The sequence below is a fragment of the Anas platyrhynchos genome, chromosome W (assembly GCF_047663525.1).
Source record: "Anas platyrhynchos isolate ZD024472 breed Pekin duck chromosome W, IASCAAS_PekinDuck_T2T, whole genome shotgun sequence".
NCBI lineage: Eukaryota > Metazoa > Chordata > Aves > Anseriformes > Anatidae > Anas > Anas platyrhynchos.
In genome coordinates, this window is record NC_092620.1 from 8,618,944 (window position 1) to 8,643,877 (window position 24,934).

Below are 24,934 nucleotides of genomic sequence, written 5' to 3' on the forward strand. Positions count from 1 at the left end.
GAGGCTGCTTTAGTTCTGTGTTTGTTCAGGAAGCGGCCTGGTGAGACCCTGGGTCACCAGCTGACTGTCTAGGTAGGTAATGTGATAACATGATGATGATTAAAATCTAACCCCTGTTTGGCACTCACAGAGCATTCCAGAACCACAGCAACCTTGGAAAACACATGGGGAGCAACCGAGAAAGCCAAAAAGCAGTAAGAATTGGGAGGAGGGGTTGACACGATAAGAAGAAATGGAGGTTGAAAGGGCAAGAGCGAAGATCTATGGGGTAAGAGGCAATGGCAGTGGTCCCAGCAAGTCAAAAAGAGACTGTGGCAAAGACAAAAAAAGCAGAGGATTATTGTCTGTGGAAAGGCTGGCAGACTGCACCACCCAAACCCCACCTGCATGTTGTCATCTCCCCATGCACAAAGCTGTTTGCTTCTCTGCAGCCTCATGAGAGAAGACATCCGAGCAGCAAAGCAAAACGTGCTCAGGGCACAAGTTAGTGGCAAGGCTGAGGTTGCTGTATGGTATTGCAAGGGCTGAGTGCCACAAAGGTGAGCAAAGTCCCACTACAATTATTTTTTCAGATTCCTATGCCTTTTGTTTCTGTCTGAATTTACCATCCCAATGAGCTGTAATGTCTAGGTGGTCAAAGAGAAGGAAAAGCCCTGCACTGCAATAGGTGCTGGTGGGCACAAAGGTTCATTTGCATGGGTTTGCTGAATCCTGAACAATTTGCAGCAGAAGAACAGGGAAAAAACAACTGCTTTCTGTCCTCCTTACAGCCCTTCATTACCACGTTGTTCTTCCACACACAGGATGCCCCCGGGGGATTCATTCTGCTCCATGATCTTGGTTTACTGCCCACTGCCTGCTCTTTTCCCAAGTGCCTGGGGAGAATTTCTCTACTGCTGCTGTTCCTCCACGGCAGCCTGCCAACTCCCCGAGGCCGTCCCCTTCCCTGTGACAACTCTCTGCTGGCTACACAGGCTCTGCTTGGCAAAATTAAATCAACTTGTAAAGACGAGGCATGCCAATCTTTCCTCCATACCAGGTAATCGATCATTTCCTTTTTTTTTCTGTGAACAGATTTGCTGATTAAAAAATATAAAAATAAAAAGATGACCCAGCTTGCAGCTCAGGAATATAGCCAAAACTCCTCTGATGTTGTGGCCAGGCAACGATTTTCAGGTCACTGACCTCTACCTTCGGACAAAGCAACTTATAATCTGCTATACATAACCCACTCCATCTATACTTCATCCGTCACCTCTCCTTGATGTAACTGCTTGCTGCAAAGGGAACTTTGTTATACTTACTGGGTTACCTGCTGGGCCAGGCTCTCCTGCAGATCCAGGCAATCCATTCTTGCCCTAGATGAAAAGGAAAAAAGTTTAGTGAAGTAACATATACCACAATCAATAAAAATATCCACATGCTGCTATGCCAGCAGGGATTTCACTAACATCGTCCAACCTCCTCCTTTGGGAGATTACAGAGTAAGGATTTCCTATTTTCAGTCAACCCCACAACTTCTGCATGCCTGAGTGCATGGCTAACCCCATCACAGGATAAAAAGTTATTGCATTCAAGTTGACCATAAAGACCAGCCTTTTTACTGGCAATATTCAGAATCATACCTCGTGCTTACTATTAATCAAGAAACAAAGCAGAGGAAAAAAAAAGAAGAGAAACTGATACTTTGCCCTCCAACATATAAAAACCCAGGTAGCTCTTCTCCAAAGAAGAACATGGCTTGGGATGGTAATTTTCTTCTCCTCAAACCTTTTTATTCGTTACTACTGTTGTGAAGGGGCACAACACATTAATGACTAATGCCAGCAGTCCAGGAATAATGAGATAAATTACAAGGCAGACAGAGGAGCTCTCCATATGTTCCTACAGTCTAATCTAACCCCCTACCCTCCTAGCTTCAAGGGACCTGCCATTCCAGCTCCTGGCATTGCTGGCTGAATCAGCATTTTGCCCAGATACGGAACATGTTACAGAATTTGTTTCACTAGCATGTCTTCCCAGAAGGAAAAGAAATCACTCTTATTGCAAAATAATAAAGATATGCCCAGTTTCAGTGACTGAGACCTGAATCCAAATTTGGAAAGCTCTGGGTTTTAAGAGAATTGAAGTGCCTGTTAAATTAATAAAAGTAATTTCTCAGACATCCCAAATGACACTTTCTGAAATGTCAACTAAATTGCCATTTCTCCGCTGAAGATGTAATAAAACTCTACATGTGTTCAATTACATAAATCTTTTTCTTGAAATTATGCTTTTTTGTCAGAAAAGAGCATGACAAAAATGAATGGTGTCACATGGACCCCAAATATCTCAAACAGGGCACCTGCAGTTAGTGTCTACTTTTGAAAACCATATTCTGAGGCTCTGTAAGAAGTGATATGTCAGGGGCAGGTCTGGAATATGAGCATGTCTGACACTGCAGTCCTGGCAGAAATCATTAAACTTTCCCACCAAAGTCAGAAACCAACAATACTTTGCGCTCCTATTAGTTCTCATTGGTTTCCAGCAATATACTTCTGATTTATTTATTTTTTTCCCAAAAAAAGGTAGTGTTTTATCAAACATCACCCTGATTTTGCATAGCATTCTTCCAAACCAGAGGTCTGGGATGCAGAACATCCCCAGTAAACCCAGTGTATCTCCAGAAACTGCTTGTCAGGAGAGAAAACTCACCGGCTGCCCTCTGAGTCCTCGAGGACCCTGTGGCCCTATGGGACCGGTATCGCCCTGAAATGAAGAAAAGTATTCTGGTGAGTGGGAAATACCTGACAGGGAGGCAAGCAAAACATCATTTAAAAATATTCCTATTAAATTACATTGTTTGTGTATTAGGGAAAAACAACATTAAAGAAAACCTTCACTACCTCCTTCCAGGTAGTGGAAGACCACTCTTCTGAAGTGTAAACATTTATCACCAAATGCAGTCTGATTACACGCAGAACCCATTAGCATCAGCTGATTTTGAAGCTGGACTCCTCAGGGACCGGACTACATTGTTCTCTCCTGAGCAACCTGCTTCTGTATTCTCTGAGGGGTTTCCCTAGGTCTACCTTCCATTTTACTTTGTAGGGTACCATTTACAGCACAACAGTCTTCCAGTGATACTAGGGGGGTGCAAATGAGAAACCACTTCCCCAAATCCCACAGCAATGGCGTATCAGCCACCTGGTACATTGCTCAGCAGCTGCTGCAGGATCCTTCTTCAGTTATGCTCTCCAGAGACTTTGTTATGTGACTGCATTTGACGTTAATAATGTCAGAGGATCTGTTCGTACCATCTCTCTTTCCTCCGAGCAGCAGCGTCTCATTCCACGAGTATTATATAGATTTTGGTTAAGCTATGTGTGCAGTAAGGTACAGCTTTTGCAGGAGAAGCGTGACGGAACCTGGCCCAGTGGGACCTGCAGAGCGAAGCACAGCTCAGGGAGGAGTGGCAGAAAGCAGGTCCACAGCTACACAGTAGAGCCTGGGATTTAAACAACACAGATCTCTCTGCTTTTCCAAAGATATACCTGACATTTAAGTGTCAGCAGCCGAGTGGTGATAAAGGCTCTCAAATTCCTCGTTACCTTAATGAGCTTTGCACAAATCATTTCCTGTGCACTGCTGCGGTAATTCGCCCTTTATTGCAATTTCTGCGGTTGTTTTTAGGGAGGGGTCACTGTGAATGAAATTTTTCATTTGTCAGGAAGAAGATTAATGGCTGCTCAAAATAGTACACTTACATCCTTCCCTGGTGGTCCCTCGCGCCCAGCAGGACCTGTCGCACCTGGTTCCCCCTGCAATTCAGCAAAAAAGAAAGGGATATCAGCTCAAGGTCAATGACAGGCCAGCAACACCTCTGCAAGTGGTATGGGGTTTCTGCAATATCGGGCTGAGCTCAGTGATGACTTTTTAAAGCCATTAAGAGCCTTGTACATCATACATGTCACACAGATTACAAAAATAACTTGGAAGCGTCTTCTGAAAGTGATGCATCAGGCGCTGCTCCTAGCAGATTTGTTACTGCTACTGCAGTGACTGAAAACCACCAAACTATTAATGGTACAGAAACTATCGTAAGGAAGAAGGGATGAGGAGCTCTAGCAGTGGATTGCTCAGCTAAGCTCCTCTAAGCAAAGCATTTTCTTTCCCCATGGAAAATCAGAATTACTGAGGCAGAAAGAAGTTCAGTTTTGTTTTCCACTTTCTACACTAGGGAGCATTTTGTACTGCATTGCTCAGAACAGAGAGACCAAGTTCTTATGCAGGACTTGAGTTTTGGGCTTCTTGAGGCACAGGCAAGTAAGCCAAATGGCTAGAAACATTTCTATTCTCATTTCTGTATGTTCGTTTCTTATCTTACTCTGCATGACTTAGGCACTTCTGGAGGAGAGCTGATTCTCATCCAATGGATGCAGTAGCTTTCCTCAACTTGTATGTCAGCATTTGTACCAGCAGGATACAGTATGGAGGCATCCTGTGAATATTGCTCACAAAGGACTATCTCAAAGGACTATCATTAGAGAGCTCAGATCTACCAGCTGCCTTGCCTTACCCAGCAGTAGAACTTCAGCAGAGGGAATGAAAACAGCTGCTGTGATTTTAGGCTGTGGAGTTATGTTTGAAAACAGCCACGTTAAATGCAGGCCCGCCATCATTTTCACGTATAGCCCTAGAAAGGTCAACTTCAATTCATAAAACCTTTCTCCAGAAGACCACGATGCATGCAGTGCATGTTGCTTACCCGGGGACCTGGGGGACCCGTGTCTCCTCTCTGTCCTTTGAAACCCTGCAAAAGAGAATGAAATAAACCATCGCCCATTACCATACCACATGGAAGAATGACAATGTTCTATCTAGAATGTGCACTTAATAACTTTCCCAGTTTTCATGTGATTACAAGGGATTGGTCAACATGGAGCTGCCATGTTTTAGGCAGCTATTAGGTAGAACAATGTCTCGGGGAGATAAAAGTCCTTTCCACAGCTCCTTAGGCTGCAAGACCAAGACTATAGGGTATGTATTCATAGTATGACCAGCCCAAAAAATCATTTAGCTCTTAATTTCATCATTTCCTTCCTTTCAGGACACATAAGAGAGCACAAGGGCTACAGGTATGTCCAGGTGTCTGGTAGAAGGGGTGTCATGAGGTTATCTGCTTTAAACTCTAGGTGAGGAACCCAATCTCCTTTAAATTACCCTCACCCAAGTGTAGGACCTTGCACTTAGCCTTGTTGAACTTCATTAGTTTTGCACAGGCCCACCTCTTTAGCCTGTCCAGATCCCTCTGGATGGCATCCCTTCCCTCCAGCACATCAACCACATCACACAGCTTGGTTGCAAACTTGCTGAGGGTGCACCCAATACCTTTGTCCATGTCACTCACACCTGATCACATCAGTAAGGGTTGTCAGCTGTCTGACAGAAGCTTCCCATCTATAATACAGAAGAATTACCTACCGGTAAGCCTCTGGCACCCTCCTGGCCTGGGAGCCCTGGTTCTCCAGGTTTTCCCTATGGGAAACAATCATGTTCATGTTAACAAGGCTCTCAGGTCCATCCCTCTGCTGTTCAAAATTCTCCCCACTCATACCCTTAGGTGTAACGCTGAGAATTGTGATTGCCTGAGGTTTCTCCAGCTGTGTCTGTGCCTGAGTGTGCAAGGACAGCAGTGACAGAGACATTCCCACACATGTCGATCACTGTCATGAGCACACCCTTTGAATTTCAAAGGCACTTACACCTTTGGACTGTTGTAAATTTACAGTGTTTTTATTTCAGAGGGGTAATGCACACAACTGCAGCAATACCTAGTCAGCACATATAAAATCATTATCTGCACACAGAAACCATGTGTTCTGATGCAAGCACACAGCTGTCTACAGCTTTTGTGACAAGCACTGCTCCACTTATCGGTTCCCCTAAATGACTGGGGACCTGGCTCCTTACAGAAGCACTAAGTACCATTTGGCAAAGAGGATGGAAACTCCAGATTCTGCAAGCACATTCTTCTAACAAATACAGTTGCAAGGAATTATATTCATCTTCTAATTTATTAACATCTCCCTTTCTCTGATATATCAGCATTTCCTTTTGGCTTACAGCTTTATGTCTCTTTCCCCCTCCCCACCCCCCCTCAATAAATGCAGGTGTAGACTAAGTAGAGAACAACAAATACAAACCTCTTAATTCTGGATAACAGAACTGTCAGAGAGCAACCCAGAAAAGGGTTCTTTAAAGACAACTCCTCTAAATTTTTTACACCCAATAATCTTCTCCCTAAAAATTGGATCCCCAAGTTTAATGCACAACCTCCCTTATCTGCAATATTTGCAGTAGTTGGAAAGGTGGAATCACTAGGTTTTAGAGTATTTATGGCAGCTGTAAAAGTAAAAGAACCCAGTTTCTTTTCAAGATTGCTCGTACATGAAAGTTATAAATTGATCAAGACAATATAGTCCTTATGGTGTTAAAAAAAAGATGTGCCAAGATTCCCTGCCCCCACTGAGGAGTCCATAGATAGGCAGCTCCAAAAGCAATAACTGGATGTCGTTCATGATTGCCTGAGTGAAACAGCTTTAAATTACATTACCGGTTCCCCAAGAGATCCTGGCTTGCCATCTTTGCCATCATTCCCAGCAATGCCCTGTTAATGAAATGCAAAGCAGAGGATAAAAAGAAGTTTATAGAATAAATTGGAAATTCTTTGTCAGTGTGAAAACTCACAATAGCAAGCCTGTTCCATTGTGGCATTACTTAAGTTTGTCTAGCCCTCCAAAAAGTCTGATATTTCTACAGTTCAGCCATAAACCTGCCCTTGCCACACCACTATAGCAGCACAAACTGTTTCCCTTTTCCATATGGCAGTTCTATGGGGCTTCCTCCTTTTCAGCAAGGTAAGTATGCCAACAGCCTTAAAACAAGATTCTAAAAACAGTTGTTATAAATCATTATAACAGCATTATCTTCAATTAACTAGACTGCTTTGCACTGGAAATAGTTCTGTCCCTATCTCTATTAGGCATAAAAGCCAAAATAAAGTATCGTACTAATATATTTTCCAGAAGAGAAGTGTTTATGCCCAAGATGCACTTGATCTTAAGCAAGTGCAAAGGAATTATTTTAACTATGGACTGAGATGAAGATGGTATTCCAGGCTATGAATCCTCATGTCCTCATACGGGAGCTATTAGGTGATTTTCCTGCTCTACATAAGAGTATTTATGCCAAAGAACGAGGAGGCAGATGAGGAACAGGCCTGTTTCACATTGGTAATAAACACTTAGATTTAAAGTGATCAAAAACAGTGCTCATTGTGTCCTGGATCAAACACAGCACCAATATGGTAGGTACCCTTTAAAGACCACACACAGCATTCAAAGCACCCCAGAAATGTCACCTGTGCTTATAAACAGTTAAATGTACTGAGGGAGAAGGAGCTGAATGGCACTCACTGGAAGTCCTGGCACACCTGGTGGGCCCTGTGGACCTGGAGGACCATCTTTACCCTGGAAAGAAAGCAGAAACACCGTGGTTCAGACAAGTCATGCAGATGTTTCTCAGATGAAGAACCATTAAATGCTGCATTTGACAAGGGACCACTGTGAAAATCTGGTCTTGCAGCTCACATCATACCATATACAGGTATAAACCTATATATAGGTTTCCTTGAGTTCATTCCTGCATAAATTGGAAAGTTTTCTTTTAAAGCAAAACATCCAATATTAATTATAAGTTGTTACAGATGGAGAAACCACTAGAATCACTAGTATTTTTTTCTGCAGTTTAATTATATTTAACACTGAGTGCTTCTTGCATGAAGTGTTCAGCCAGAAAATAGAAGGCCTATATTTTATATCTACTGAATCAGCAGTTATGAGAAGTGCCTCATTGACTGTCCCAAGAAAGAAACCCTGTCTTTTTCTACAGGACTGACAAAAGTATCCAATGTCCTTCAAATTATTTCTGCTTTAACCTGCTTTTAAAAAGGGAAGTCCATGTAGTCTCTGTGCTCTCTGCTGGGAGCGCTCACTGATTTCACAACCAGAAAGACCATTACTGGTCCCTTATGATGAAGTTCAGACTGAACAGATGTGCAAAAGGTGTCTTGCTGATTAGGAAACCTTGCTGTAGAAATTAATCACAGAATTACACAGTCCTAAATCATGCATTACTCCAGGATGGTTCATTTTTCCTTTTCACACTTAAGTAAGCATTAATCAGACTGCCATCAGATTACCCATCTCTCCCAGGGTTTTGTGATGCATTACCATAAAACAGCATCTGAACACCCTTCAAATAAAACAGCAGTAGAAAAATTCTTCATGGACTTCTTGAAGTTTACATCTGTACTCATATTTTCAGTGGTGCCAGGGAATGGTCTAAGGGCCTGGGATCTGAGCAGTCTGTGCTATGGCATTCTTCAAAATGGTGCTGGTTTGTTCTGACAATCCCCAGGCACAATTCAGGTGTTATCCTGGGTCATGAGCCATCCTAACAGATTAACTCATCCTATTATAGTGGCTACAAGATGTTCATAGCAAGTACAGATAGATGAGAGGTACAAAAACCTCCTTAGATGGTAGGCCAAGGGTGCTGCAAAGAGGTCCCATGGACTGGATTTTCTCTCTGGCTAATTTGGAGTTCCTTTTGGTGAGTAAACAAAACTTCAGGAACTGCTGCTATTTGTGTGTGTCCTACTTGCAGGTGTAGAAGTGTTTCAGATTGAATAATCTGGGGAGCTTTCAAAGGACATAAGATCAGTTCCAGCTCAGCTTTACTTCACAGAGCTAAGTCTAGGTAAGGCTAGTGGTGTAACACAGAGCATAGAGCTTACTATGTCTCCTGGGTTTCCTGCTGGTCCTATTGGTCCCGGTGCCCCATCTGGTCCCTAAACAAAACAAAACAAAACAAACAAACAAACAAACAACAACAACAAAAAAAGCAGAAACAACATGAATAATTAAATGAACAATTAACACATTTTGTATATTTGTGATTGCAATCCCTACCACCCTGGAACTACAAGTAAATGAAAGAGGAAAAAGGCACAGTAAAAGTTGCAGGAAAAAAATGTCTAGGGAAACATCACGATTTATTCTCCTTTGACAGGATCAGTTTTATTTTTCACTAAAAAACTGCTTCTTAAGATGAGCTTGCAGGACTGCAAATGACCCTCAAACAGGGTCCATGTATTGTCCTGGTGGCAAAGCATTCAGCAGGCTCTAGGCACTGCTACCATCTGAAAACAGAATTTTAATCCAATCCTTTTTTCTGGTACCTCCTGTTCTTTAGGTGTTACAATGTAAGTTTAGCTTTGAAGAGACTGTGCTGATCCACAGAAAAGACAAAGGCTGCATACCCTTAGCATGGCAGAGCCCCACTACTCTGCAAGCAGCAATATGCGTAGTGATGACTATGGGCAAAAAGAAAAGGGTTGGAAAGAAAAGCCTGATCCTCAGGAAAACTCCCTGCTCTTGGAGAGTTTAAGTGCAATATCACAAGCATGAAAGACAAGTTATTCCAGCCTTGATTCTGCAATGACACCCCAGTATTATGCCTTTATAAATACAATGAAGAATCATTGTATTTGTGGAGAGAGTAGAACAAGAAATGAAAAGGACTGTGATGGAATAGGACACATGTAAAAGGCCTCTTAATTCAGAAGTAAACCACAGGATACAAAAACTGGAGAAAAATCTAGTCTTGTACTACTGCATAAAACTGAGAATCAAACCCACTGTTAGATCTGCTGGTTCCAGACTGACAACTTACTCTGCTTATAAGGAAACACCTATGTGCATACTACTAAATAGTCTCTGTGGAAGGGTTTTCATGATCATTGCCTTGTGTAAAGAGAGTGAGTGAAGCTTAGCATCCATTTACAGAGTGAGTTGAAGCAATCAATGAAAAGTGGCTGATGTATTAAATAGCAATTATCATGAGCAGGGAATTCTATGACACTCAGGGGACCATTAGGAACCCACTGGAAAAGGCAAATGCAATGCAGACAGGTGAGAATGTTCCTTGCTGCAACTACCTTTATTAGTAAGGAAAATACCAGACCATCTGCTTTGCAACAGAAGAACTTACAGGAGGACCAGGAGTTCCAGGAGCCCCTGCGAAGCCAGGCATCCCTGGGTGACCCTGAAAAAAAAACAAAAACAAAAGGGAGAGATTTTATACATTGTCCACGTTTCTAATTGTATATAAGTTCATTGGTCATTGGGCACTGGGAGGTAAAATCAAAATGAGACAGGTCACAGGGAACTAGTTATAAGGAAATAATGAACCACGGCTTTTAAAATCAAAGCCTTAGTTTCCAAAACATGCACTTCAGAAATAAATACAGTTACATTCAGGGTGTACTTTCTCTAATGTGTATTTCATGGTATGTTAACAGGAGGTGAGAGCAAACATTGTGGGACTGGACAAAGCACAAAACCAGGCTGGAAATCGATGCTGTTTAAAATATCCTACAGATCTTATTGAAGATGTGCTGATTTGCACTTTCAACTACTGACTCAGCCCTTGGCAAAAAAAGTGTAAAAGTTTGCTCCAATTTAGACTATTGTCTTTCCTGTGGCATCTCAATCCCTCCTAAAAGAGGCCATCCTTAAACTCATCTTCCAAGATAAACAGCAGCACTAGCTTTTTCAGCCCAGAGACACATAGTTGCCTGGATCTCATCTAGAAATTAGCTGAGGAAATGACCAGAAGTTGGTTACTCTAGGGAACCAAATGTATCCAATATAGAGGTGAGGATCATCTGGGAATCATTTGGGAATCCACCAAAACAAGACAGGGAAATGTTTTGCTGGAGAGGGGAAGGGAAGTCCATCTGAGGTTTAGCAGCGATGGAGAGCTCCCATCTTCCTCTTCTGTCTCTGGTTCCTCTACCAGCATTATAGCAGCTATTGATGAAGAAGGAGTGACAGTGATGATACTGTTGAAAAGCATACTCAATTTTTACCTGTTCTCCTTTTTCTCCTGCATCCCCAGTTGTACCACGGTCTCCTTTAGCACCCTGATAATGAAAAAAAAAAAAAGTAAACGAAGGTCGCTTTAGATTCAGTGTTGTGTCAGCTTTTTGACCTATTTCATAAAGCACTTGGACATTTGCTCATAAAACACAAAAATAAGAACGGAGCCCTGCTTGCTCTCCTCTTAAATTCTGCCCTAGATTTTCTCTACAAATGTTGGAGCTAGGAATATCTGGGAAAATGGTCTTTGAACAGACCCAGTGTAGTCTTTTATATATATATATATTTATATATAGTCTCAGGGACGTGAAGAGGACAGACACATCCTTAAAAATAGACAGGTTGTTAGGCGATGTACTAAATGGGATTTTGGTAAGGCATCATCTAGTCCAAAGAAGGCACCCACAATATGAGCTACCAATCTCCTCTCCCTTCAGGGACAACAGCAACAAAACCAACATTTCTAAGGTGCAGTCAGAAAATGAACGCCCATAAAGTGCCTCTCTCTCCCCATTTCTCTCTCTGTCCTCATGACAACAGAATGGAGGCAACAAACTCAAAAGTAGATGTCCGTAATATCAATGTTTACAGTTAGACAAGATAAATCTCACAAAGCAAAAAATGCCTAGATGATAGGGATACAAATTATGAGCTGAACAATGTACAGGATACTAATGAATTGCAGACCATTGAAATGATACTCTGGTTCATTACATGAGAGCTAGGAGACAAGTGGGGAAAGGAGAACTGCTATTTATCAACTAAAATAGGCCTAATTCATATTGCCAGAAGGCATGAAGCAGCTCATGAGCAAAGATCTGCAGTTTCACGACTCAATTTCAGAATGGGACCTTGTACCAGTTTACATGATGTGGGAAAGGACAACTTACTGCATTTTCAAAAGTGCTCTATGGGTCTTCCCCCACTAGGAGCCTTCTCATATATATGGAAAAAGTCACAATGACAGTTATGTCTTCGCAACCTTCTCAAAAGTTTTACAGTATTTTCTCTTACCATTTACCAACTCTGTGAATTTGCTATTTTACTTAATATTAAACTGTATATGTGCAGAATATAAAATCAAATAATTGATATTCTAAATGAATGAAATTAGACTATTTATCAAATATTTAACTTTATATTCTGTACATGTACAGTTTAAAATTGGTCTTACTATTTCAGCTAAACAATCTCAGAAGCTGTAGAGAGACTCTGGAAAGGGAGTTGGGGTTGTTCAGCCTGGAGAAGCGAAGGCTCCAGGGAGACCTTACAGAGGCCTTCCTACTAGAGGGCTACAGAAAAGCTGGGGAGGGTCTCTGTCAGGGAGTGAAGTGATAGGGCAAGGGGGAATGGCTTTAAACTAAAAGAGGGTAGATGTAGATTAGATGTAAGGAAGAAATTCTACACTCAGAGAGCGGTGAGGCACTGGTACATGCTGCCCAGAGAAGCTGTGGATGCCCCATCCCTGGAGGTGCTCAAGGCCAGGCTGGATGGGGCTTAGGGCAACCTGATCTGGCATGAGGTGTCCCTGCCCATGGCAGGGGGGTTGGAATTAGGTGATCTTCCAACCAAACCATACTATGATTCTATGATCCAGTCTTGCTACCCTGACCTACACTTTTCCATAGCACTCAATAAAGCAGCAGATGAGGTATGCCTCAGGCTGCATGGGTTTTCTGCCAGTTATTGTCTTTATGGGGTGCTAATTCTTTTGAAAATTTCATGTACTGTCATTTTGACCAACCTCATATTTGCTTTTGAGACTCTACTGTTCACCCCCAATATACTTTTAATTGCAAGACATAAAGTTAATATATATGAATCTTTATTAGCTTTTCCTACATTCTAATAAACGCAAATACAAAGATGTTAAAATAGCAGAAGCTGTTTTAGACAGTAGGTAAGGATGCAGGAAAGTATAGAGGGAACTGTGGTTCTCATGCCTTATCTCTCTCTCCATTAATTTGTTTTGATTTGTTTCACATTACATAGCTGTAAGGGTTTTGACTCTGACCAGGCACTGGCATTATGAGCAGACTGATGACAGAACTATTAATGGGAAACACTGGAAATGTGACATTATTTTAATCCTACAGACATTGTGTTCGATGTTGGCCTATGTCCATGAGGCAGAAACATAGAGACGAAACAAGTGATTCTTCCTACAGCGTATTTCAGGGAATATTCAGAGTCTGTGGAAAAAGCAACCGTGAAAGATAGAGTATTTGGAGTCCAGCAGCCCATTGAGTCACCCTTTAATTTAAAGGGATTCAAGCATATGGAATTCATACTGGAGAGGATCATTCAGAGGGACTACTGCTAAGGTTTTAATTTCTTCCTCACCTGATATGGATTCACATTTACTCTAAGGTCTTTCTCTCATTAAAATTACAATGAAATGAAATTCATTCAAGAATCAATCAGAATTCTTCTGTTTTATTTTTTGTTTGTCTGTTGGCTTGTTTTTGTGGACAGAGGGATGGCAGATGGCCGTAGTTAAATGAAGAAGTGTTCATGTGGAGAGCTGTACAGTTTTATGTGCCTGTAGTACTACAGTGAATCGCCAGTACAGGGCTCACCCAAAAGGTCAGTCCTACCCCTTTACACAGGGATGGGTGCCACCAAGATCCTGTGTCACCCAGAGCACTAACTAATCACAGAAAGATTCTGCTTAGACAACTAAAGAAAATGAACCAACCTTTGGACCATCCAGCCCAGGTGGGCCTGCAGGACCTCTGGGACCAGCATTTCCCTGCAATGCAGAAGAGGTAGAGGTAAATACTAGTGTTTTGTTCTGTTTTATTTTTGTTTGTTTGTTTGCTTGTTGTTTTTTTTTTTTTTTTCTCCCAATCAGGAGGGCAGGCAGAGCATATCAGCATTTGCCCCTCAGTTGGGGCCAATGCTTCAGTATGGCTTTAGACAGATTTGTCAGCACATATCCCTGTGGGTTAACACACAACAATGTCTAACACTGTACATGGGTCTTTCCCAGACAAACTACACCTTAGGAAATATTTGTGGTTGTACTGTATATGTCCATTGGTAACAGCCTTGGCCACTGCTGAAAACACAAGACCTCAGGTGGAAATCATAACAATAGTACCAGGCAAGGATTAATTACAAGGGAATCTCCTTTCTGAGTAAGCCTTGAACCTCTCTTGCTGGGATCCCCATGGTACAGTATGGTCAAGATGATGATTAATTAGAATAAAGACTTTCTCCATGTGGTTTTTTTACAGGAGCGATTGTTTTCCTGGGACAGTAAGGACTGTATTTTCCTCTCCCAAATTCCTTCTTGCAGTTCAAATGGGATGCATCAGTGGATAGATGGGCCAAATTCTCAGTTAGACCTCAAACTTTTTCATTCGCTTACATCCACTTAATAGAAGCATAGAGATCCACTAGCATGATGGATGGAGGAAAACTGAAACTGAGAACATTAGAAGAGCCTTTGATATGAGATATGAATAATACAGGATCTCTGGATAGTAGAGAATCATCACTTTTCCTCTCACCCTGACAGTCTACTCACTCTGACAGTCTACTGAAGAGCTTAAGGGATTAATTTCAATATGTGTTATTTATTAAAAATCCTTAACCCCCTTCCTTTATTTCAAGACCTCTGCAAAATTTGTGTCTCTTAAACTGCAGCTACTTGTAACACTTTCCATCAGATATCCTTGTAACCACAGAAAATCCACATAATGATCATGGACCTACCAGCAGTGGACTCTGCTCACTGCTCAGTCACTGCTCTCTATTTCCTTCTTACACACCACTGTTATTTCTCCTTCTGATCTATGAGCACAACCTATGCCTGCTAGGTTACGGGTTGGACCAGATGATCTTTGAGATTTTTTCCAACCTGAATGATTCTATGATTTGGTATCTCCCACAGAGTAAATGGTGTGCAGGAAAAAAGTTACTTTGCAGCTCTTAAATTTTTTAGTGTTCTAGGACCCAGCAGGTCCAGAGCTCTAAGCTCTGAATTACAGAATTGTGGAACACTTCAACCACTTCAGCTCCCATGCTCCCATGCATTTTACAAGGCTCAAAACCTGCCAAAAGGAAAAAAAGAAAAAAAGAAAAAAAGAAAAAAAGAAAAAAAGAAAAGAAAAAGTAAGTGCTACTATTTAGGTCCTTCTAGTACAGAAAAAGCCAAGGATACTTATGTCACCATAAGCAGAGATGGCCTTGGCCTATCTACAGACACAGCAGCAACTGAAATCCAGTCCATTGACTTCACAGATATCTACAACAGACTCAGTACATTATCACTGAAAAAAAAATATAAACCATGTAAAAATATTGTAAGAAAAAACGGGTTAAACCACATCCAAGGAATGACCATTTCCCTAGCTTTCTTACCATTTTCCCATCCTGGCCATCTCTACCTGGTGGTCCTCGGAGACCTTTATCACCTTTGAAGCCTGGAATGCCTGGTAGTCCTGGTGGGCCAGGAGGGCACTCAGTGCACACATCCTACAAGAAAACATTAATAAATAAATTAGAAACAGACTGAAGACATCCAGTACAACCTGCAGACACCCAGTATGAATGCAGAAGTGTAAAGCTAGCATAACCTGTAGGCCTTTGCATTTTGACCACGTTGGGGATGATCTGGATTATTTTAACATACAGAATTGAAGTAAGGTTAGTGTGGAGGACAGTGAGGGTCAGCTGCTGAGATCACACAGGCTCCCATGGGAAGTTTCCTATCATAAATGGGCAACTAACTGATCATGAAAGGTCAAGCAACTGAGGAAATGAGGAGATCAGGCAGCCACAAAGCAACACTACCAAGAAGAGCTTTGTTTTGAAGCTACAAGACTTGTAAGCTGTGACTCTACACCAGTTGGAAAGACTTGAGTTACTGTTAAGGGGGCAGACTGCTAGTGAAAACCCCTTTGCAGCACAGTGCCAGAAAGAGGAGTGCCACAAAGGAAACTATTCAGAAACTAGTCTGGCCAAGGAGAATTCATCTGCTGCAGTTCATGATGACCAAGTGAATATCACAGTGTCCTGGCCTAATTCTGTCATGGAGAATTACAACCTCCCTCCTTCAAAAACTCTTTGAAGGATTATCTCTGTAGTCTTCACATTTCTACTACCCTTAAGGAATGAAATACCATGTGGATGGCATTTCCATTTCAAAGATAGACTCCCTTCAGCAAAAGCGGAGTGAAACCTGGTTACAAGAGAGAGCATAGCCCAGCAGACAGGACTTCAGGTCTGCTTGGTACAGCTCCCAGCTCCATCAGAGATCCTTGTGAAATTGTGAGGGAAAATGTCCTTTTAAACCTCAGTTCCTTCATGCATATTGGTCTACTTAAAAAAAAAAAAAAAAAAAAAAAAAAGAGCTTGAGAGACACCCAGAACGACAGAGCTTTAATTTCATCTGGGATCTTAAGTGCTGCTCTATGTAAACTGCACCAATGTGGAGTAAAAAAGCACCAAACAGAACAAATATGCAGGGTGTACAGGTGCGTTGACCTAATCAGCATAATCAAAGGATGAAAACATAGGAATATCATAATGACATCCCATACTCCACAAGCACTCCGTTGCTATTGTCCTGATCAGAAATCCTAAACATTGCAATACAGTGAATTCTCCAGAAAAATACTCAAAGAAAGAGAGCTCTTCAATGAAGGTATTTCACAGCAGCAATCTTAAAAAGTTCTTTTTGTTAATAGAGTTAGTAAAAAATAAAATAAATAAAATAAAATAAGGTTTCTTTTAATCAATAAGAAAGGATTACGTGCTATTTCCCAAGCCTGCTTAAAAATCCCCCAACTCAGCCCATGTAAATCTTTAAAGATTTTGCAGTCAGCATCTATCAAGTACTGACTCATTTCCCAGGCAACGGTCTACATGGAGAGTAAAAGCAGACAGACAGATGGCCCCTTTTGAAACACGAGTGCAGCTGGGGTTAATTACCTGCATACTCTTAGGCGCGCCATGCAAATTGACTTCGCACCCACAGTTCAAACCTACTCTAGTCACTGTTGCAGGTGTACATGAAACATCAGCCATTTGATTACAGTGATTTCCATTTCCTGCTTTAGGTAATACTTCTTGACAGTATTTATTTCTCTGTGGAGGTATAGGCCTGTCAAAGAGCTGGAAAAGTCTCAGAGCATTTGCAACACACACCACATTACAAATGTCTTTGTAGGCCACGTCACTACTGGGGATTGTGAGAAAGCACTGGATTTTGATCTCCAACACATTCTTGTGTGTCCCAACAGCAATGCAAGCAATTTTCAAGGAATTTTCAACCTCTGGTAGAGTGTTTTAAGGAACTTAAAACTCTTGACACTCCATCACAGGAGGTTAGTCAGGTTTGAACCAAGCATAAACCCCCACCATGCTCAAATGCTGATTACCTTTACTAAGAGATTGATGTCCTCTGGAGAGAGCAGGGGTGGGGAACCCTGTGGAATGAGAAATTAATTATCTCAGGCAACTTTAAAAGGCATCAAAGTAAGAAATTTTCCTGAATGTGCCTAAGGCCTGGCTTCAATTTGGGCCAAGACCATACATGCTCCTTTACATTATCAATATACTTCACCATGTCTGAGATGAGTTGAGCTCTTTGCATTCTTGCTCATGTTCTTGCATATTGTACTGCAGAGTAGTGTTAAAAAATTGGCTTTAAAATTTTGTCTTTTATTTGCATGCAGGCCATCCAGTTATTTACATACTGTTCAAAAACCATCACAGATATTTTCACCTTAACACTTTAATGGTTTTTAGTATTTTTCCTGAGAAGAGCATCAAGGAAAAAGCACTGAACTGGACTTGAGGTGACATATACAGGTGCAAACTGAGATAAAACAGAGAACAGAACAACAGTAGGACATCTTTTGGGGATGTAACATAGAAGTGAAGTTACGTACTGGTTTTCCAGGAGGTCCTCTTTCCCCTGGATTTCCAGGTAGACCCTACAAGTCAAGAGAAAAACAAATCTTGAAATCACACACTAACCCCCTGGTTGCTCCCACACTCTGCTGACTGCTCTGGGCTAACATATATTACTGCTTTCTGCCACCAAGCACCACTGCTCTTTGAATGTGGCACACAGTCAAATCTTTTAACTACTACTTACAACTTTAAAAGTGTTCTCTCTCCTTCTCCTTTTTTTTTTTTTTTTTTTTTTTCCCCCATTTCTTAATCACTTCTTTGCACTTCATCCTAAATCTCACTTATCTACAGTATGACCAGGTCAAGTTCATCTTAGCCACACAACAACTGAAATTGCTGTGGCATGTCTTCTGGTCCCAGGAAACACTACGAACTGCAGTAGTGTGAAGGATGAAGCTTTAAATCCCTGAAGACAGTTGTAAAATGAAAAATTGTGGCCCTTCTTTGCATGTACCTTGTACCTGAAATAGCAGTAAGCCTTTTATATTTTTTTTCCTCCACATTTTTTAAAATAGAATAACCAGAATTGGAAGGGATCCACAAGGATCATACTATCCATCACCTGGCTTCACACAGGACCACACAAAAATCAGACCATGTATCTGAGAGCGTTGTCCAAACACTTATTGAAATCTAGCAGGCTTGGTCCCAGTGCCCAACCACCTCTGGGTGCAGAACCTTTCCCTAACCCCCAGCCTGACCCTCCCCTGTCCCAGCTCCATGCCATTCCCTCGGGTCCTGTCGCTGACCCCAGAGAGCAGAGCTCAGCATCTGCCCCTCCGCTCTGCCTTCGCTCTGCCTTGGATGGGGAGAGTATTTTTGTAGGTTTTCATGAGATGAAGATAAAGAAATGAACAGCACCCTTACAATTTAAGATGCAAGAAATCGTGGTTTGGAAGAGGACCCCCAATGGGAATCTCTTTCCTGGAATTAGCAAGTCATTAATTTGTTAAACAAACAAACAACATTTTTTTGTTGTCGTTGTTGTTGTTTTTTGTTTTTTGTTTTGTTTTTTTTTGAATCTTAGCATAAAGTAATACTCATATGGGGAACTGAATCTCTTGAACAGGACAGTTGGTTCTCGTCCAGATAGTGACAGAAATAGTTTGCAGTGGCATTTTCAGTTGGACTGGGTGAGATTTCCCAAAATCATTCTCAGCTAAATTCCTCTATCAAGCTACTGCGTAACTACTCCAGCACAACCAAGATCCACTGCTGTTGATTATCTTAAACTACATACAAAATACCTTCTAACTATTTTAACATCATACAAAAAAGTTTGTCCTACATTACCACTATTGCACTTGCAGAACAGTTTCCACTGACTACTTAAAAGTACCTCAGCTTTGCTCGGTTTGGTTGCTTCTGCAATAGCACCCACCTGGGAAGGTCTCTGGGACAGTGCCAGATTCCTCACCCAGGACATTAATCAACAGCAGTAGTGCCTATTAATCGGCCTAGGCTCTTCAGGGGCTGTCTAGGGAATCATCCGAGACTACCCAAAATTTTCACCTGGAAAGCTGCTTTAATAATTAGTCAAATGCTTTATCAGGAAGGGGATTAGGAGTTATGTCAATCACCTTGTCTCAAGTCAGTCCATTGTCTCCCATCAGTCCATTGTAGTATTTATGCAGGCAACCAGATGGGAAGTTCTTGGGCTGCCTGGGGAATTAATGACTTAAGTGCACTGGCTGAGCACACAGGCACAGTTGTGATACTCTGCTGCACTGTCGTTACAGCTATAGGGCAAAACTGAATTTGATCCTTGTATCTCACTCATCATTTAAATTCTCTACCCCTTATCAGAGGAAAGAGAAAATGGGAAACTCTTGGTTGCACTTTTCCTATGTCTACATTAAACACCTCTGAGCAAGCAACAACCACTCAGTTACCTTGAATTTCTAAGAGATGAATGGTAAATATAAACTGATGTGGAGCCAAAGTGGAACTGAAGTGGTATTGAAGTCCATGAATGAAAAGATGGCCTCTTGAGGAACTAAACCCTCCACATGTAAGAATCAAGAGAAGGTAAGGTGTAAAGGAGATTGTCGGTTCATAATTCCCCACAAATTCTGGAGAACTAAGGAAATATGAGACAACTTTACAACCATTTTCAAGTTTTGCTGTTTCTACAGAGCAGCTCTGTGGTTGTTATAAGATTGTGGGATGATCCCAAAGTTCCTTTTGTTCCACAATCACTAATCTTCAGGCCATGCTTTTGACATCCTCTTCAACTGCTTCTCAAATTGGGAAGAGGATTGTCTAAATACCAGCTGTGCAGACCTTATATTCCCAGATCTGCTTTGTTCGGGAAGGCTCACACAGCACTTACTTTAAGGAGTTCAACAGAAAGTGAAGACTTGAGCTACGAGAATTATCCTGGATCAGAAAGCAACATAGAAAAGCCAATATAGAAATGTGTTTTATGCTATTAAAGTAGCTATAAAAAAACTATTTCTACCACCAGGCCCACTGACAACCTTTTGCTTAGGCATCTAAGTATGACACAGTACTAGAGGTAGAATTTGAGCATTTAAGGAAGTTTTATTTAAAGAAGAGTAAAGGAAGATACTTTTTTGTTACGAGAAAAGAAACATGAGAAGAGAGCAATTAAAACTGAAATCCTTGGAAATATTTAAGCATAGCTGTGATATCCACATGACATCAGAATGCCTTGAGACAAAGAGATGAACCTATTTTCTTGAAAGCTGTAAGATGTGGAGTGGTAATGTCTCTTAACAGGATGCAAGTAAGACAGGAGGAGAAATTAAGCTATGTGCCATGGCTGCCAAATCTGAAAACTACAGTGTCCCCAGGAAAAGCCAAGGAGTTGAAAGGTACAAGACTGTAAAAACAGAGTCTACATTGAAGAAAGCTTGTCTGAGCTGAAAGGAACAAACCAGACATAGGACACCGGCACTTCAGCATGTTGCATTATTGCAGAGCATGCAATGGAAATCAGAGTACAAAGCAGAGAAAAGACTGCTGAGCTATTCAGGCCTGGAATTAGAAAAGGCTGACAGTCCATAGCAAGCTGCAAACATCACTCAGAGGTGGCAGAAAATGGTAGAAGGAAGGCATGGAGTATAACTGCACCTGACAAGCTGACTATCAGGGGTGGAAACTGGAAAAGAGAAAGAGAAGAGGAGGACTCTAAAGAGTCTACCCCAAAAAACTACTTGGCTTTGAAAAACAGAACTGCTAATGTGATGTGAGAACATGCAGACTCAAAGAAACACCACTATTTGGAATGCTCACAAAGCTCAACCATTTTCAGGAGTTCACATTCAACAGTGGCTGATACAGATTAGGATAACAAATACCAGTGGCACAGCAGTGCAGGAAAAAGCAGACACCAATGAGGAGGTGTGATACACAGGATCCAGAGTACTCAACTGGCCTGCAAAATCTGACACACACAAATGGGCCCAAACTGAGAATGGGTGGAAGCTGTGTAAATGACACACTGAAAAATGATGCTTGGGCAAATGATGCATGTGAAAATAAAAGAAAGATAAAAATTATAAGGAAGCCAGCCACAGTAGAATTGAAGGCTAACGGTGGGGAAGTACTATTACAAGATAGACAACTAAACATAAAATGCAATAACTTAAGAGTGTTCTAATTTCCATGAATAAAAACACAAAAGAGGTGTTAATAAATGTACTTTGATTTGCGGTTCATGAACTCTAAACCAAACACAAGCATTCCTTGGAACTGGCCTTCTAACTATATAGGAAAACAAACCCCAGACCAGAAAACTCTGCTTTTCAAATCCGATGGCAATAATGTATGCATACACAAAGTTTTTGTAATTACACAAATAAATGCAGGGGAAGATTAGCTTCCCAGTAATATTGGAATGTAGTTATCAGTAATAATTAACATAATTAAAAAGTGATTAATTCAGTGGTTATGTTAATTAAAATTATCATAATCAAAATACAGTAAGACCCTATTAAACAGGTGCCATCACTGTTAATAGCAGGACAAGAGAATTTGTCATTCATACTGTATTTTAATCTAAAGGAGCTAAGTAGGTATGTTGGACGGAAACATTTTCTCTCCCAGCAGACAGGCAGAGGAGAGTGGATGCTTCCAGATAAACGTGTAGAATTATTTTCTGCAGTTTTCAGAGCATAAGACAAAGCTGGCCAATTTCGCTGAAGAAGGTACTTAAGGCTAGGCTTTTTTAATGGTTGATATAGGAATACTGCCAGCTTAAAATGTGCTTTTTTTCAAAAGCAAGTAAAATTAATATTTGAAGTAATAGAAGGAATGAAATTAGGCATATAGTAGTCCTTTTATTGAGCAAAGTAGTCCAACCATAGGGAACAACAATGGACATAAAAAGCCTGCATTTTTCAGGCTTTAAGAATTGAGGCTTTAGTTAACCAGGAAAAAAACTTGAGAGAAGGAAACAATGTATATGGGCCAAAGAAATCATAAAAAAAATTAAGTAGCAGATCTTTCTGTTCCTGCTTTGTCCCAGAAGAAGAAACTGTGGAAGGATTTATGGACATAGTGGACTCTGGAGAATAGTTCATACAAATAAACACCAAGCCTTATGCTAAGAGTAGCAGAACAAAGCCAAACCATAACTGTAAATGTGGGCAAGGATTTTCAAAACCTAAGTTTTAATAAAGCAACATACTGTCCTGAGAACTCTTGATATTTGATCAAGTTGCCAACAGATGTTTCAAAAGATAACCTTGGGCAGCGCTATTGTAAAAAATATGGCACATGCTTTTAGGGCAATAGAAAGATGCAAAGATGCAGTTATATGAAAAACAAACAAACAAACAAACAACCTTTTCCTATTGGAGATGATTCTGGTCAAAGCTACTGCAAAGGAAGTATTTACTTTTTCACTTCCCAAAATACAACTGTGAATCTGATTTTACAGCACCAGAGTAAACAGCAACATATAGCAGGCACGATTCCAAAAGCTGATGATTCTGCAGCTGGAAAAATAAGCCTAGAGAATAGCCTAGTGTATGTAAATGTGGTGTAGAAGATTTAGATTTATTCAGTCTCAGAAGAAAAAAAAAAAAAACAACACAAAAAACATGGAATACATTTGCAAGGACCTCAGCAAAAGACGAGACACTGAGACAAGTCGTTAATGCTGTTGCCACTGAATGGCTTGGGAATTACACGGCAAGTTCATATTAGCAATTCAAATCAGAGCTTTTCTAACCAATGACATACACTATAAAAACAAGAGGATACAAAAATGGCTATGCTTCAAAGAACACAGGAATTCTACATTGATATAGAAATGTGCTAAAGCAGAACCAGAAATCCTTTGTACTAGTCACAAATGAAAGTGGAGATAAAGAAACTGGAAATTCATGATCTTGTCAAACTAGATACCCCTGCTGTTCTACCAGGAAATGTCGGAATGTGCACTGTAGTTACATTTATACATCCTGAAACACAGGTAAAATTGCTTAACAGGTGATCAAGCAGAATACAGAGAGCTCCTAATAGACATATTGAATGCAATTAAAACAGTTAGTGTAATAGAGGATGTGCTTTATAAGTACCATAAGGAATGTTTCCGCTTGCGTAATTTTCTGCTGGAAAAAGGAGATACTTAAAGACTGTAGTACTGCCTCTTCAAGAGCTGACCAGCCAATGCTGATCTGAGCAGAGACAGAAAGAGACTCAGAAAAGTTGGCTCTGGCACTGTCCTCATACACAGTTGTAATAAACCCATCTATTGCATCTCCTGTTTAAAACCTCTTGATTAAAAAATTCAAACATCTGAGACAAGGCAGAGAGTTTGAGGGGCAGTCAGAGGCAGGCAGCAAGAGGGGTCAGCTTTCCAGCTGGGAGTCTGCCATATTCCTCTCTATCCCTCAGCACCATGACTCAACCATGGAGATGGCAGCAGTGAGGAAAACGCACTGAGAGGAGGTTAAAGTGTCATCTCTCAAGCTCAGTAGCAGCAGCAAAATGAGCTCATAAAAAGCTTTTTTAATGGCTGTGGCCCTACACTTATAGAAATATTACAGGTTACCCACCTCAGAGGCTTCCAAGAAGTTCCTAGAGGGCTCAACTATCGTCCTTTTCCATGGTAGGATCATTCCCTAGTGTATGCTGCCAACCTGAGTCTCTGGTGTCATTTTAAACTAATAGTTCAGTGGTAAAGTCCACCACTTCCCTTGAAAGGTTAGTCTGCCTATTTTTTTTTCTGAAAATCCTAAAATCCTAAATCCTGAAATCCTAAAACATAACAGCCTCATTTCTCAAACCACCTCCCTTGGACCATCCTGGTAACACCCAACGACTGTGGTTGAGTATATGCACAAGTTTTATTAGATTCAAGCACTGGCAAGTTTCTTGGGCACTTACACTTTTAGTTTACTTACATCCTGGCCAGGAGGACCCTGTGGTCCAGGGACACCAGGTACACCACGGGGACCCTGGCAGGGAGAGAACAGAAAAATCCACTAACATGAGCAGTACTTATCAGGTTCTAATTAACTGAAGAAAAGAAATTCTCAACCCAATAGTTATTAGGAAAATAATTAATTAAATAAACAAACCAAAAAAAACTATCAGTTAAACCACTCTAAGAGAGATTAAAAAAAATAAACAAACCAACAACAACAAACTGATCCCACACTGAACTATCACAGTAACAGTCATTTCTGTGCCTCATGGAGCTTTATGTGCATCACTAAAGTCAAGCCTCACATACCTTGACTGAAAAGGTAATAATGACTCTTTATAGGCAGGCAAGTTTATGAACAGGGAAAAAATATGACTGATGATGGGACCGTAGAGGAGAAAAGAAGGTCCAGCTCCTCAGTGCCAAATGGGTACACACCAGAATTGGCTATAGCACTGGAAATTAATGCCAGTGAATGAAACCACAGTACACAGCTATTGGCTACACCCCAATGGATTACATCCTTACAAACCATATGTTGAGGAACTAGGTATGTTTGGTGAATACTTAAAGGCAGGGTTTTCTGTAAGACTTAAGCAAGGAAAATGCTTAAAAATGATTT

At 41.0% G+C, this 24,934-nt stretch overlaps 1 protein-coding gene across 2 annotated transcripts in view; it reads right to left on the reverse strand.

The window, feature by feature from the left end:
• LOC101794833 (uncharacterized) overlaps positions 1–24,934 on the reverse strand; it is a 228,103-nt gene that overhangs the window by 13,157 nt on the left and 190,012 nt on the right. For both annotated transcript variants that reach the window (XM_072030618.1, XM_072030619.1), the window contains exons 43-57: positions 24,290–24,343; positions 17,888–17,932; positions 17,375–17,422; positions 15,354–15,467; positions 13,684–13,737; positions 10,976–11,029; positions 10,096–10,149; positions 8,840–8,893; positions 7,458–7,511; positions 6,596–6,649; positions 5,464–5,517; positions 4,748–4,792; positions 3,747–3,800; positions 2,695–2,748; positions 1,305–1,358 (exon numbers count right to left, since the gene is read on the reverse strand). In XM_072030618.1, coding sequence (XP_071886719.1) covers positions 1,305–1,358; positions 2,695–2,748; positions 3,747–3,800; positions 4,748–4,792; positions 5,464–5,517; positions 6,596–6,649; positions 7,458–7,511; positions 8,840–8,893; positions 10,096–10,149; positions 10,976–11,029; positions 13,684–13,737; positions 15,354–15,467; positions 17,375–17,422; positions 17,888–17,932; positions 24,290–24,343 — 846 coding nt within the window. The remainder of the gene's footprint in view (positions 1–1,304; positions 1,359–2,694; positions 2,749–3,746; positions 3,801–4,747; positions 4,793–5,463; positions 5,518–6,595; positions 6,650–7,457; positions 7,512–8,839; positions 8,894–10,095; positions 10,150–10,975; positions 11,030–13,683; positions 13,738–15,353; positions 15,468–17,374; positions 17,423–17,887; positions 17,933–24,289; positions 24,344–24,934) is intronic.